The sequence below is a fragment of the Pavona decussata genome, unplaced genomic scaffold (genome assembly GCF_977016875.1).
Source record: "Pavona decussata unplaced genomic scaffold, jaPavDecu1.1 SCAFFOLD_26, whole genome shotgun sequence".
Taxonomy (NCBI): Eukaryota; Metazoa; Cnidaria; class Anthozoa; order Scleractinia; family Agariciidae; genus Pavona; species Pavona decussata.
In genome coordinates this window covers 1,586,195-1,600,515 of record NW_028145449.1, presented here as the reverse complement: position 1 = coordinate 1,600,515, position 14,321 = coordinate 1,586,195, and the positions used below count along the sequence as shown (strand labels likewise).

The window sequence follows — 14,321 nt, the reverse complement described above, 5'->3', positions numbered from 1 at the left end:
GAGTCCCGATACATCTTCAGTCCGTGCACAAGAGTTAAAATATTTCCTGGTACATTTCTTTTACGATCTTTCTCGGAAACTGGGCCACGCTTGAGGAGAACTGAGTTTGTGATCTTTCCCACTCAAAATTAAAAATCATCATGAGTGCAGCCATGCTTCATGAATCTATCTGGCTTGACAGACCAAAGTACGAGCAAGCAGAAGCACATTATCAAAGATCTCTCGCTGGAACTCTTTCCCCTTCCAAGCCACATGGCTCAAAGGTGAGATTTTCAGCGTTCGTGAATTTTAATTAAGACTTATTTTTTGTATCAGCTTAATATGTACTGTACAAGATGGGATAAAAGAATGGAAGAATTTTATTCATTCTCATATAAACTAATGCACGTTTACCATATCGTATCGGCATTTTCAATTTGAAAGCCTGAGATTAAGCTTAAATTTAATTTGGCGATCAGAGACGGATGGGGGTTCTTACGTACACTTCACTTCACTTCACTTATTTATTTGATGTAACCTCGTTCATTAAATGCTCAAACGTGAAGGAATTGTTGCAGCCTTTGCACAAGAACTTAGCTATCACCAAATTGTGAAATTTATTTAAGACATTGTCAAGAAATACCAGATGATAACCTTGCTGAGGAGGTCGAACATAGTAAATTTTTAAGCAGGGAACGTAACTTCTCTTTCACCCCCACCCCTCCCCCCTTCCTCTGAGCCATGTTATCCATACTCTCAATGGAATACTAAGAGTACTTTTCAAATGAGTTTAATAACTGACGCAGTTTCAAGGAGGAGATCGTTGTTTAAGGTACTAGATGTACACCCTAAAATATTAAATAAATGATAGTCTTTCTTGTTTAATGTGTTGTTGCAGAAAATATTGATACATCCCCCAAGGAAGGCTTTTTGGTTTGAACCCCCCTCCCCTCCAGAAATTCCAGTTTAGCTCCATACATACCTTTAAAAATTTTGGCTCTTGATCCCCCCCCCCCCCACCCCTTCAGATTTTCCAATGGCCTTCCTTGGGATGAGTATTTATCACAGGTAATAAACCTGAAGCCCTCATATTCAGATTGAATTGGAATTTTAGAAACATTGGTTATTGATGAGAGGAAAAAACTGGGATACTCAAACCTTGCAGATCAATGACAAAATCAACAACAAACTCTTTATTATTTTAGTTCTAAACCACATCAAAAACTCATCAATTGATAAGCCCACTGACCTATAAAATGATAATACATCTTGTGCAATGACTTTATATCAAAAAACCTCCTCCTTATTAGTATGCAGTGTTTTATCAGCTGATAAAACACTCCTCATTAGTATGCAGTGTTTTATCAGCTGATAAAACACTCCTCATTAGTATGCGGTGTTTTTCTCGTATGCTAATTTTCCAATGTTCACAAAAGCATTTCCAGGAATGTGTTTGAAGCCGTTCAAAAAACTCGTAGCACGTGTTTTATCGGGTCTAAGACTACTCGGCTGTGCCTCGTGGTTTTAAACCCAATAAAACACTCCTGCTTGTTTTTTAAACATTACTTAAACTGTGGAGAGTTTAAGTTTGATCCAGCAATGATTACAGTTAATTGCAACCGGGAGATTCAAATAAGGCTTTATGAAACTCTATGAGAATTGTCTGTACTGTACTTGTGATGCCGATTACTGAGCGGTGTTCCCCCTGTATGCCAAACATCACATTGTCATTGTCTGTTGAGATTTCTAACTGAGTTAATGGTCATTATAGGAACTGCAACATTTAGTTGGCTTTTTCTAAAAATTCTTGTTAAATGTATATTATTCTGTACCTCACAACTAACTGATACATAATACTAATGGGTTGTGTATCACAAGTGGGGGCATAATAGAGTGTTTATGGTAAGGTTATTTTGGCTGGTTACATACATTTTCCTTGAGTTATAAGTGGTTCATTGTGCTGTTCACATCTGTTGTGATTGACCACTGACAGTAATTACAGGGGTTTTGGTTTTACAACACTCAGTTCAAAGCTGCTCGAATAAAACAATTATTAATTATAGTAATTATTCGTCTAATCCTACGTTAAGTGGACTGATAGCTAGCTGGGTACTTAAAGCTATGAGTTCACTCAATATTGTGAAGTAATAATAATATATTTTGTCAATTAATAGGCCATTTCCGAGTTGCTCTGAACCTCATTATGAAAGTGAGGCTAAGTGCAAAAGCTTTTCATATGAAAATTGGTTTTGTTTGCATATGAATGAAAACTAATTTTCATAATAAAAACTTTGCACTTGGCCTCGTTTTCATAATGAGGATCACAGCAACTCGGAACTGGCCTATTGATATTCCTATTACATGTCTTTATGTGTAACACAAAATTCTGCCATTTGATCATCATTCCTTTATTTATCTGTTATTCATATACACTTTCACAAAACAAATTATTCATAAAGCATTGCCATTAGTCTAGTAACCAATAGTAAGTTGAACACATTATCAATTCGTTGGTTCATTCGTTCCTTCTTTCATTCCTTTCTTCATTCATGCATTGATTCATTTGCAGTAAAGTTTCAACTCAACTCCACGTTCCCAGACGTGTAATTGAATTTTCCATTCACTCATTTCTTTTATAATTTTCAAACTTAATTCTGTTTTGTCTTAGGGTTCAAGTTTTTCTCCAGTTGAAGAGATAGCAAAAGCCCGTAAAAAAATTCAACAGTCACTTAGCACGGTAAGCTAGTGCCGTAGCTTGCCCAGTTGTTTCTTCAAACCATTTAGCTAGGCTTTGACTTGTAGAGTATCCAAGCACAATACTGCAGAGAGAAATGTCTCAAAAAATTGTTTTAAAATTTGTCAGTGTTTGCACAGCACCATTAGATAGTAAATCACAGGTTGTAAGCAATTAGCCACTCTAAAAAAAATCAAGACCTAATTTAGTTTTAGCCTTTCAAGTCCTTATAAATAACCACGATCTAATTTTTTCTTTACAATATCACTGCTTGATCTGAAAACATACGGAAACTTATAAGAATAGTCCAGTTTCAAATATTTCACCATGACCGCTGGATAAAAAGACAAAAGATGCATTTATGCAGGGTTAGCCTCAACCTGAAGCAAAATATTCGCAAATGATAGCAGGAAAGTGCTAAATCCTAAAATAAAACAATACACAGAGTTGTGAAAAGTTCACCTTCTCACTGTTACTTGTGAAAATTTTACTTCAGATTGAGGCTTACCCTGTATAAATGCGTCTAATGTTAGCAAGAAAGTGCTGAATCCTAAAGTAAAACAATACACAGAGTTGTGAAAAGTTCAACTTCTCACTGGTATTTGTGAATATTTTGCTTCAGATTGAGGCTAACCCTGTATAAATGCCTCTTTTGTCTTTTTATCCAGTGGTCTTGGTGAATTCGAAACTGGACTATTAAGGAAATTATCACCAATTCAAAAGACAAAATGTTGTGATCTTTATAATTTAAAAACATTTTTACAAGTTGCACCATATTTAATTAAGAATCTTACAATGTAGAACTTACAGTAAAGAGAATACACACATTGATCTAGAGGCTTAAAAGGTTGCATATGTCATTGCTAACAATGATGATGTGTTTTGTTGACTGGCCATTTTGGAACTGTGGAGCTCAAATCTTAACCTTGGATGAGATCATTGTTATTTAAAATCTTTTTGCACTCAAATATTAGACTTCTTGGGTGTTGTAAATCAAGACTTGTTTCTGGTCTGCAGTTATGGGTGCAACAAATATTCATACCAACTACAAATGTCTGATGACCAAACAATTAGCACATTTGTTACCAATTTGGTTCAGGTATTTTTTTGACCTGGTCAAAAAGGTGCTCAGGTTTTCATGCTTAGATGCGTTTCTGACACAAAAGGGTCCCTGTCAAGATTTCCTCCACAGACATGATTGCCCAAGCCACCTTAAATGTATACACTATGGATTTTGACTGTCGTACAATATTAGTTAAACCAGTGACAAATTAATGGTTCTAGTAGAAGAGAGAAATTAATATTTTTACTTTTGCAATGAGTATTAAAAATTGCGTAGAACTGCATGTTCACCTATTAGAGAGAGATTGTTAGCTTAATGTACACAATGTAGACAATGTAGTAAAAAAGTTTAACCTGTCTTTGTAAGATTAAAACGCACTGTAGTACTGGAATTGCATGTACCGGTATTTTTTTTTTTTTATTTACTTAATGCACAAGAAACTTCCACATTCATTTTACTTCCTCAAGTTACTGTTAATATGGTGTGAGCCAGTTAACTCCAAGCTTTTTGGTACAATAATTATTATAATTATTGTTCTTTTAACTATTGCCTTAGGCAGTTTTCTTTGAGTTGTTTGTGAGCTAAATTACTCACTTGCATTGTTGCATGCCTGTTTAGTGTTTAGTCAATCATGTATAGTTTAATTTGAGTGTTGCATTCTTCGGTTTTTCTTCAAGTTTTTAATTTTTCTTGAACAACATTATGCAGTTGCTGGGGGTTATGTGACAAATATCGTTAACTCTACTTCACCATGCATGACTATATATATAGCTACATTTTAAATTTGACAGTCGAACTGAAATTCTTTGCCCTAATCCAAATGATGTAATTGTTAATAATAATTAATAATTATAATATCATTTGGATTAACAATTATTGTTAATTTTAAAGTGTGTTTAAATGATTTAATGTAATATGTAATGTATTTAATGTAATGTAATATTACTAGTGACAAATTTTAATGAATTTTAATGTTATCTTTTTTTAAAATTTAAGGCTCCATCTTCCACGTCAACTCCTGTTGAGGGAGACAAGCGTATTGCTCAATTAGAAGAGGAGAACAGACAGCTCAAGAAAGGTTCGACAATAAGGAATTCCACTTATTAAATTAATGACCTAAAAATAAGCATCTATTATCACCATTTTTTGTGCAGAGGACATCTATTTTGAGAATGATGTATTATTCAGTAAGTGACACAGGCATACTTGGGGAAAAAATCTGAGTGCTCCTATCAGGAGTCGAACCTAAGACCTTCCTATTACTAGTTCGGATGCTCTACCACTGAGCTACAGGAGACTCGTGGGAGCCAAGGCCATTAAACTAGGCTCATGGGTCAAACATCCTGCATACTGCTAGGATAAGAATGTCATTTGTGGCATACACGCAATGGAATGTTCTTTAAGGTGGATTGATCAACCATAATGGTTGAATGGTAAGAGGTGAATGCTTGATTTGATTTTATAAAAGCATGTTTCAATACCTTTGTTGTTTTTCTCTTTGGATATTTTTGTGCAGTTACGGAAGAATTAAAGAATGCCCTTGAAAAACTTACATTACGGGTTGATCAACTTGAAAAAGGTAATTATTAGTAGAGTGTTGTAATTGCAGAATTTTAACTGTTGTATCTGGACTGCATTGAAATCTTAACACTACAATACCAGAAATTGCCAAATAGGTTCCCACTACGGTGCATAATTCATTTTGATAATAAAGTGAGGGTGCTATATTTGAGGGGGAACAGGGGTCATTATTCTAATTTTTAGCAATTTTTTTGCCACATTATGGTGCAATTTTTTAATTTTATGCATAAATAACAGCATGACATTTAGTATTTGTAAATTTAATCTGCTAACTTACACATTTTCCTAATAGCAGCTGTATATATTCGTTGTTTCATGTAATTTTAGATAGACAGATAAGTTTATTGAAATAATTAAATCACAGCCAAAGGCTGAATTGCATAACTATATACAAAAAATATTTTAAAAGGCTTATATACAATTTAGAATTATGCTAGACAGTGTAAACACGTAATGTTGAATTTGCTTTTGTTTTAAGAGCTTCGCAAGCAGGGGAGAGGGGAAACTTGTTCACAGGAGGGGGAGGGGCACATTTTGGCTGAAGGGAGGGGCCGGCACATGTTCAAGGAGATCCAGCTGTGCTTATTTGAGATTGACTTGTTGTACTGCTACTTTTGCAAGAAGACAAAAACATTCTTGACATGTTGGGAGAAATCCAATTTTCCAATGCGACCAGATGTTCTCCATTTTCCCTTTGAAAGTGTTGTAAATCAAATCACAAAGAAAAGTTAAATTACCTTGAGTTTGCATGTTGACAATTGTGTTTGTTTGTTTGTTTGTTTGTTTCTTTGTTTTGGGTTCTAAAGGTGGTAAAGCACAAACAGCAGCAGTCGCCCAACCATCAGCAGTAAGTCTCACTTAATTAATCTATGATAATAAGCAGTTCCAGAAAATGTACATACTCCCCTGGCCCCACAAAAGGTTTAATTTTAGTTTTGAACCCCCCACCTCCTCCCCCCAGGAAATTCCAGTTTTAGCTTCATACTTTGCTTCTAAAATTTTGACTTTAAGACCCCCCCTCCTCCAAGGAATTTCCAATGACCTTCCATGGGGTGGGTATGGAAATGTTGATTAATTAATCATGTGTTACAATATTTTTACTGTTTTAAGGGATAGTTGTAGGGGATATATAGTTGTTAGTAGTGCATTCTGGTGACCTTTCCAACAAAATTGTAATGGCGTTTAGTGGCTCCATCCCACTGAGGCATTTGAATAGACCCCCCCCCCCCCCTCCCCCTCATCAATGACTGCTCTGCCACTGAAAAAAAGGCTGGGTCATCGTCCGGCCTTCAAAGCAACACTGAGTTAGGGGGAGGGGGGAGTGAAGGTTTGGTACCTTCCAGGCAATGTTTTCTTGAAGTTAGATTGAAATATATGTGCAAAATTCGCAGTTTTCTTAACGAGTTTTGTTCTTAACGAATTTTAGTTCTATGTCCTGTCTACATGTATACTGCATGCCAGCCCCAAACTGCAGCTTGCATTTTGTCATTCAGTTGATAGGTGCATTATTCTAAAAGGGTCCTTTCTTGTCTATGATCAATCAACAATAAGGTTTTGTTCCTTTTGTCAGTATGTTTTTGTTTTGTTCTTTTAATAGCCTCCAAAGAAGGAAGAGAAAGCCAAGGATGATGATGATGACGATGATGATGATGACAACTTTGACTTGTTTGGTTCTGATTCGGAGGAAGATGAAGAAGTACGTACAGACATTAGAAACCACTCTGTCCAAAGGGGTTGGAGATACTTCCTGGAAGAACACACTCCTTTTTACAGTAACTCGTGAATGCGTATGTGCGCAATGAACAACTTATCATAATGTGGGGAAATGTCAATCACTCGGTGGTTCCATCGGTCACTCAATGGGTCATAAACTTTCAGGAAAAATGGCATACTCTCATAGCTTGCTTAATTTTCACTCCTCCTTCAATTAAATCACGTTTTTTGGAGTTTGAATATAAAGCGAAATTCTCAGAAAAAAAGGTCCTGCTTACGATGTACTTGCCAGTTTTTATAGAATATTTACCTCATTAGAAACCATTTATGTTATGCAAAGTTGTCAACACATTAATATGTTTAGTCTTTTTGTCATTACATACTTGCCATTCCATGGTCTAGAAGTTAAATGTCTTGACTTCAGTGAGGTTAATGTTCTTTAATGAATAAATATAAACGATTGTCCTTGTTTTTACAGGAGACTGCAGAGAGAAAGGCCAGGTTGGCTGCTTATAAAGAAAAGAAATCAAAAAGTGAGGCCCTAAAGTTATCCTTACAATATAATTATAATGAGAGACCATAGACCTTATGCAAAAATGGTTGACATTTTAATATTCTTTTGTCGACCTTCAAATTATCCTCACTAGCTTCGTTCAAGGTAAAATATTCTTTTGATGTTTGAACTCAGGAACTAGGTTAGTAAGGATATTGTAGATGCAAACAAAAGAATACTAAATTGTCAGCCAAGTTTGCATAGGGTCTATGCATGCAGATAAACTGATGAATAGTACACACACACTGCATCTTACTGGATGCTTTGGTGCATAGTACCTCTGTATATTTTTAGAGTTGCACCATTTTTTAATAAGCACGCAGGGCCAGTCAAAATGCAAACAGAGTAAAAATTAATACAGCTAGATTACATGCCAAAACACCTTCTAAGAGATATCTTGTCCAATTTAAGCTTTTCTAATTAGAGGAAAGAAAAAAGTGAAGGAGAACCTAACACAACATGAGCACACGCATGTTACAAAACCATATTTTTAATTTCCAAATAAACACCAAACCGGTTACAGTACAATAGATCATTTCCGAGTTGCTTTGAACCTCATTATGAAGGCGAGGCTAAGTGCAAAGGTTTTGTTATGAAAATTAGTTTTCATTCATATGCGAAGAAAACTAATTTTCATATAAAAAGTTTTGCACTTAGCCTCGCTTTCATAATGAGGTTCACAGCAACTTGAAAATGGCTTATTAACTAACTGTACTGTAGGAATATTGGGTCACATTCGTTTTAAGTGCAGTTGGATAAATATCAGACCTCAATTTAAGTTATTTTGAATCTGTATAATCATGAAAATTAATACGCATTGTAATTTTTTTTTCGCTGTGATACTTACCCTGTAAACAATTTCTTTAAATTGCTGTTTTAATTTCCTTCTTGAAATATTTTTGTGCATCAACCATTTTTCTTTTATTTTTGCAGAAGCAGCTATAACAGCAAAGTCAACCATCATTCTGGATGTAAAACCGGTAAGCTTAAACTGGATTCCTTTGCTGTTTGTTTTTCAAGCACCGTTTAGCTAAAGGTCCGTTTAAACGGGTTCAACATTTGCTTCAACGTGCGTTCAACACAGTTGTTGAACCAAATGTCGGTGGCGTTTGAACAGGTCGTTCAACACTGTTGAAAGCGTAAAAAAATGTTGAAAGCTTGTTGAAAGTGTGTTGAATCAAATTTAAATCAGTTTAAACTTCCATTCAAAATCACTTCATCTTGTCCTTTGGTCTTGAAAACGTTGAATGGCATTGAAACCGTTTGAACACTCCATTCATCCAACATTTGCCCAACATCTGTTCAACTTTTGTTGAACGAAACGGGCCTTAATTGTACCGTTACGATATTTTGTGGATTTTATCCCTTAGCTTTTTATTTGTTGTTGGTTCTCGTCCTTGCTCCGAGAGGTTTTCCTCCGGGTACTACGGTTTTTCCCCTCTCCTCAAAAACCAACATTTCCAAATTCCAATTCGATCTGGAGTGTACCCCAGTTAGTGCTCTCCGCTGAATACATTTACTCTAAAGGACAGTGCCTACTTTTGTAACTGTGCATACATTCTGTGCATTTTGAGATACTCAGGTTTGCTACGGGTGGTGCCTACTAATACAGGGATATTTTTGTGAAGTTTAAAACTATGAGGAGAAAGCAGAACTTACAGTAGCAAGTGCTCTTGGTATCGAAAAGAAAATTTGGGGTAACCATGCATTTTTCAGAGATACTACATTGTAAGCTTTAATTTTGGGAAAAAATGCCATACGTTGCTTTGTATTTTAGCAAATTTTTCGCTTGCTTATGTTTAAAATTATCGATGCTTAATTATCTCTAAAAATGCGTGGCTACCCCTAATTTTCTGTTTGGATTTCAATAGCCCTTGCTAAGATCTGCTTGTCCTGCATAGTCATTAACCGCACAAAAATACTTCTGTAGTGGTAGGCACCGTTCTTAAAAAAAGTTATTTAGTTAAATACCGAATTAGTAAAAAGAAAAGCTCATATCCCTTACTTTTTCTCTCTCCCCCCTGCCCCACCCCCTCCCTGATTACCCCTAGGCTATATGTTTTAAGACAATTAAGCCCCATAATATAAGTTTAAGTATTATAAGAGAAAGCATTTGATTGAATGACCTTTTGGTTGTTGAAGGTTAAATGTGTTGATCAAGGGATCAATTGATTATATGTCGTTGTAACTATGTCAACTTACATTTTTTTCCTTTTGCTTTCATTTTGGGCGATTCTTCATAGTGGGATGACGAGACAGGTAATTATATGTATACAAAATCCTTTGTCATCTTTCAAGCTTTGAAGGCTGTGTTTCTTATATTAAAAAAATAAATAAATTTATCAGACCCTCTCGCGGCTTGAATGACCATGAAAAAATGGGAGCCTCTCCTCAAAATGAAACAACAAAACAAATCTTTTTGCGTTCGACGTAGAAAGAACGTACTCATACAGATTGGAGTCGAGATTGTATGGGACAGTCGATCAACGAGTGAATGGACCTTGGGACGCGTATCTCATTCTGGCATCCCTCGCAGATTTTGCAGGGGCGGATGACATCATCACCAACTTGGCAAAGGAGAGAGAGCCTGGGATCGAGATCATCGAACGCACTCCCTGATCTTTGATTATTACTAGTATACTAATCTGACGACACCCGTGTGTTGATGGTCTTGAGTTGGATGAATGATATGAGATAAAAGATAGTTTTAAGAGAAGCAAACGGCCAGTAGCTCTTGTCTGATCTTATCTTCACAAACGACGACGGTGGCAGCAAATTATCTGCGTAGATGGCGGTTTCGTTGAGGTTTGGTGACCCGCGGCCAAGCCGTGAAAACGAACCACACGAAAAATGGGGACGATGGAGGAGGTTCGCCCTGTCTTCGATTCCCGCGTCTTTCTTCTCGTCTTTCGTAGCTCGGCCGCGGGCCATCAAACCCCAACGAAACTACCAGCTGCACAGGCAGAACACCACAAAACAGTAGGTCTTATGAGCATGAACAATCGCTCTGCTCTTGCGTTAAGCTTTTTGGTACGTTTCTTTGTCATCCTCCGCAAAACAACATTGTGGATTAAATTCACGATCTTGTGGACGCAGGACGCTGAATTTTTCATTCCTTTTCTTAACTTGAACGTCGTTCCAACCAATTCCGTTCCTGGATCGTTCAGCCACATTGTGCAAGTTGAACGAGTTCGAATAATCATTAAATTGTTCAAAATAACCTAAATTTACTGACTTTCAAGTGATGTTTTCGTTGGAGTTGCCGTCATGGTCCTTGTGGTCCTTGATTGAAAGGCTGTTACGTCGAATTTTAGACCGATTTCCGTTTTACATTTAGCCTTCCGTTTAGTCAGAGAACACCGCTCTGTAGTTTTTATTTTCCGCTGGTTTACACTTGGTTTTCGAGAAAAACTAGGCCAAAATATCGAGTCAGCGAAATTCAACATGAGATGGTTATTCCTTCGCCCTTTAATTGTGTGTGTAAAGGTGGCTTCAATCGGCGATTTCGAGTTGTCAAACTCCAAAGCGTGACGAACTCGTTTCTTTGTTGTTGTTGTTGTTTTTTTTTTTTTTCACATGACGAATCTCCAAAAACTTCATACTGTTAGTTGAATCCGAGTTTGATGTCAATTCTTCCTATGTCTTTCTCTCTATCTTTTGAAGTCAACAGCGCATGGTTAAAGACTAAATTTTACGTCGTAGCAATTTATGGGCCCGAATAGTAGGTTTAACTGCATGGGCCAACTTGCACGTTACAAAATAATGTCAGTCGATTTCTTTTTCTGAGGTGAACATCGGCCTAATACAAATAAAAAACTCCCGAAGATTTTTGTAAATCGAGAAGAATAGGTCTGCCCCCTCATTTTCTTTGCCAAATAAAACCGAAACAATTTAGGACGAGTATCGCTTGGTAGTGACTTTACAAGCTCACTGGTTGTTGATTACATTTTGGCTATGTTATCCGACAGTCTTGATTTGATTCCTTTAGTGATTCCAATTCTTCGTTCACCTTGCCAGTTATCTGTCGGTAATCTTTTGGTGGAGTATCGGCCGATGGATTTCCAGGGAGCGGTTCTGCGATTTTACCGGGTATCACAAGCCTACGTTTGTCACGTGACAGTGTATTAAGGAAGGTGCCTACTATTGTTACTGCGCACACGTTCTGCACATTTCGAGATACTCGGGTTTCCTATGGGTGGTGCCTACTAATAAAGGGATATTTTTGCGCGGTTAAAACTATGAGGAGAAAGCAGAACTTAGCAAGTGCTCTTGGCATCCCAAAATAAAATTGGGGGTAACCATGCATTTTTCGGAGATAATTAAACTTCAATTTAGGGAAAACTACCATACATTGCTTTATATGTTGGTGCTTTTTAGAAATATTGTTGCAGCTTAATTATCTCTGAAAAATGCGTGGTTACCCCCCAATTTTCTTTTTGGATTCCAACAGCCCTTGCTAAGATCTGCTTTTCCTACATAGTCATAAACCGCGCAAAAATACTTCTGTATTAGTAGACATCGCCTTTAAGACAGCATGAAATGTATGTGATATGCATTCTATGTGAGCAATTTCTTCAATCAGTATTTTCTTTCTCCCATTCTGTAGATGTAAAAGCCATGGAGGGTGTTGTCCGCTCCATCGTATGTGATGGACTTGTCTGGGGAAGTAGTGAGTACACCTTTTTTGTTTTACAACTTTGGTTTGGATGAATTCGGCTGGAACTTTGTTAACCCTTTAACCCCTAACATCAAAGAACAAATTCTCCTATCTTGTCCCCATACTTTTCTTATAAAAGTACTGGGGAGAAGTTATCAAAATATCAAAAAAATTCACCTTTGGTGATCATATCGCTATTCTCATGACCTCAGCGGTTGAATAAGCATTGATACATCAAGGAGAAATTTAATGCTGATCACTGCGATCACTCTTTCGTTCTTCCCTGCTAGCAAGAGACTTCCGCCCTGGGTCGAAACGGACTTTGATTCAACCGCCGTCCGTAGTCGTGGACGACGCTTACAAAACGCATGCTCCCTGCATTGTTTGCTGACGGTGACTTGGGCCCACTGTCTCTCGCGCATTCGTTTCCAGTTACTCTGCTGTCATTTAGTGAGCCCGCATAGTAACATGGCATCACGTGACGGTTCGGTCGCTAGGTAACCGTGGCGCATGCTCAGCACAGTACCTTTTGGACCCAGGGCAGAGGTCTCTTTTCCTAGCGCCCGTCAGTTCAGCGAATACAACTGAAAAGAGTCCTTTCCTAGCAGGGAATTTCATTCTTACCAAGGCTTCAATTGTTACTTCTTTCACAGGCAAAATCCTTCCAGTGGCCTATGGTGTGCAAAAACTCCAAATTTCCTGTGTGGTGGAGGACGATAAAATTGGTACAGACTTCCTGGAAGAGAAAATAACGGAATTTGAAGATTACGTAAGTGCTTGTGTGTTTGGAAATTGGTTCAGCATTTGCCTCGACCTCAAATCTCCCCAAAATGTTTGTTTAATGAAAAAATAATCCTCTGAAAGTATTGCTCAATGGATCTTGTTTTGAGGATATCGATGCCAATCAGTCAACTTCGTAAGTCATTTTGCCCGGGTGGGGGGGGACTAAATAAAATGGGGGAGGGGAGGCCATATCCCCAGATTCTACCGTAATGGTACCTCGTGTACATACATGAACCAAAACACTGTACTCATTTCTTGTAACTCAAAGTTAAGCGAAAGCCTTATTTTTCCGCCGCCAAGCTTGATATTTGCGTTGTTATTTCTGAAGGGACTTCTTATCAGTTTTTGCTACCCTTTATTATGTTTGGTTTTAATTTTTACCCTTTGGGTTCGCAACTATTTTTGCGACTATGTAGAATATGAAATTTTACATTACGCCATCTTGTCGCACACAGCAAGGGTAAAAACGTACCGATCAACCCATTTAATACGAAGTATCCCCAACCCCCCCCCCCCCTTACAGGAATACCTGGGGTTTTTTTTCTGCAATCCCATAAATAGTTTACCAATTAATATCAGATAATTTAATGATGGACATGGTAATATTGTAATTCCAATTATGATGTCTCGTAAACGAAAAGCTTTAAATGCCTTCGTTATTGCCATGCAATCAACAGAGTTGATAACTAAAGGTAAATTTTCCTCCCCTGAGAGATTGGAGTGCTTTTTCCGGTGGCCAATTATGTTTTATTAGAGCGGTTTCCAATTGAGTGTCGTAAAACCAAAACCAAAGTAATCACTCTGGCCAATCACAACAGACGTAAACAACACAACGACCAATCAGAATTCAAAGCAAATACATGTAACTGGCGCCAAGCGCGGGAAAACGCGCGCGGCCAAAACACGATTGGTTTGGGTTTGCATTCCCATTGGTTGAGAAAATAGCGCGAGTTTTGTTAACCAATCACAGAGCGTAGTAATGCAAAACCAAAGCAAACGCGAAATTTCTTGTGACACTCAATTGAAAACCGTTCTATCAACTCTGTTGGTAAACCAAATATTCGTTTCTCCTCCACACCGACGCAGCACCACAGGTTCTTTAGAAATGTCTGTTGGATGCTATATATAACTTGCTTTCTCTGATCTCATTTTATTCTTAGGTTCAGAGTGTCGATGTTGTGGCTTTCAACAAGGTCTAAATACTGTAATTCCCGACCGTAAAATGGCAGTCGAATAAAAAACGATCTTTATTTAAGTA

At 37.4% G+C, this 14,321-nt stretch overlaps 1 protein-coding gene across 2 annotated transcripts; it reads left to right on the top strand.

The window, feature by feature from the left end:
• Positions 1-38: 38 nt before the first annotated feature.
• Positions 39-14,321, top strand: LOC146485462 (elongation factor 1-delta-like). 2 transcript variants are annotated; one of them, XM_085103509.1, is made up of 12 exons: positions 39-263; positions 2,648-2,716; positions 4,773-4,854; positions 5,293-5,355; positions 6,164-6,204; positions 6,955-7,053; positions 7,549-7,603; positions 8,557-8,603; positions 9,867-9,882; positions 12,230-12,292; positions 12,934-13,049; positions 14,224-14,321. In XM_085103509.1, the coding sequence occupies exons 1-12, from the start codon at positions 141-143 to the stop codon at positions 14,260-14,262; spliced, it is 813 nt and encodes a 270-aa protein (XP_084959635.1). In that variant the 5' UTR covers positions 39-140; the 3' UTR covers positions 14,263-14,321. The 2 variants fall into 2 exon arrangements, with proteins under 2 accessions (XP_084959635.1, XP_084959636.1); XM_085103510.1 differs by lacking the exon at positions 2,648-2,716.

Coding starts and splice junctions, on each gene's coding strand:
- LOC146485462 (XM_085103509.1), top strand. CDS start 141: ATGAGTGCAGCCATGCTTCATGAATCTATCTGGCTTGACAGACCAAAG. Junction 2,717..4,772: donor TTCAACAGTCACTTAGCACG/GTAAGCTAGTGC, acceptor TTAAAATTTAAG/GCTCCATCTTCCACGTCAAC. Junction 13,050..14,223: donor TAACGGAATTTGAAGATTAC/GTAAGTGCTTGT, acceptor TTTTATTCTTAG/GTTCAGAGTGTCGATGTTGT.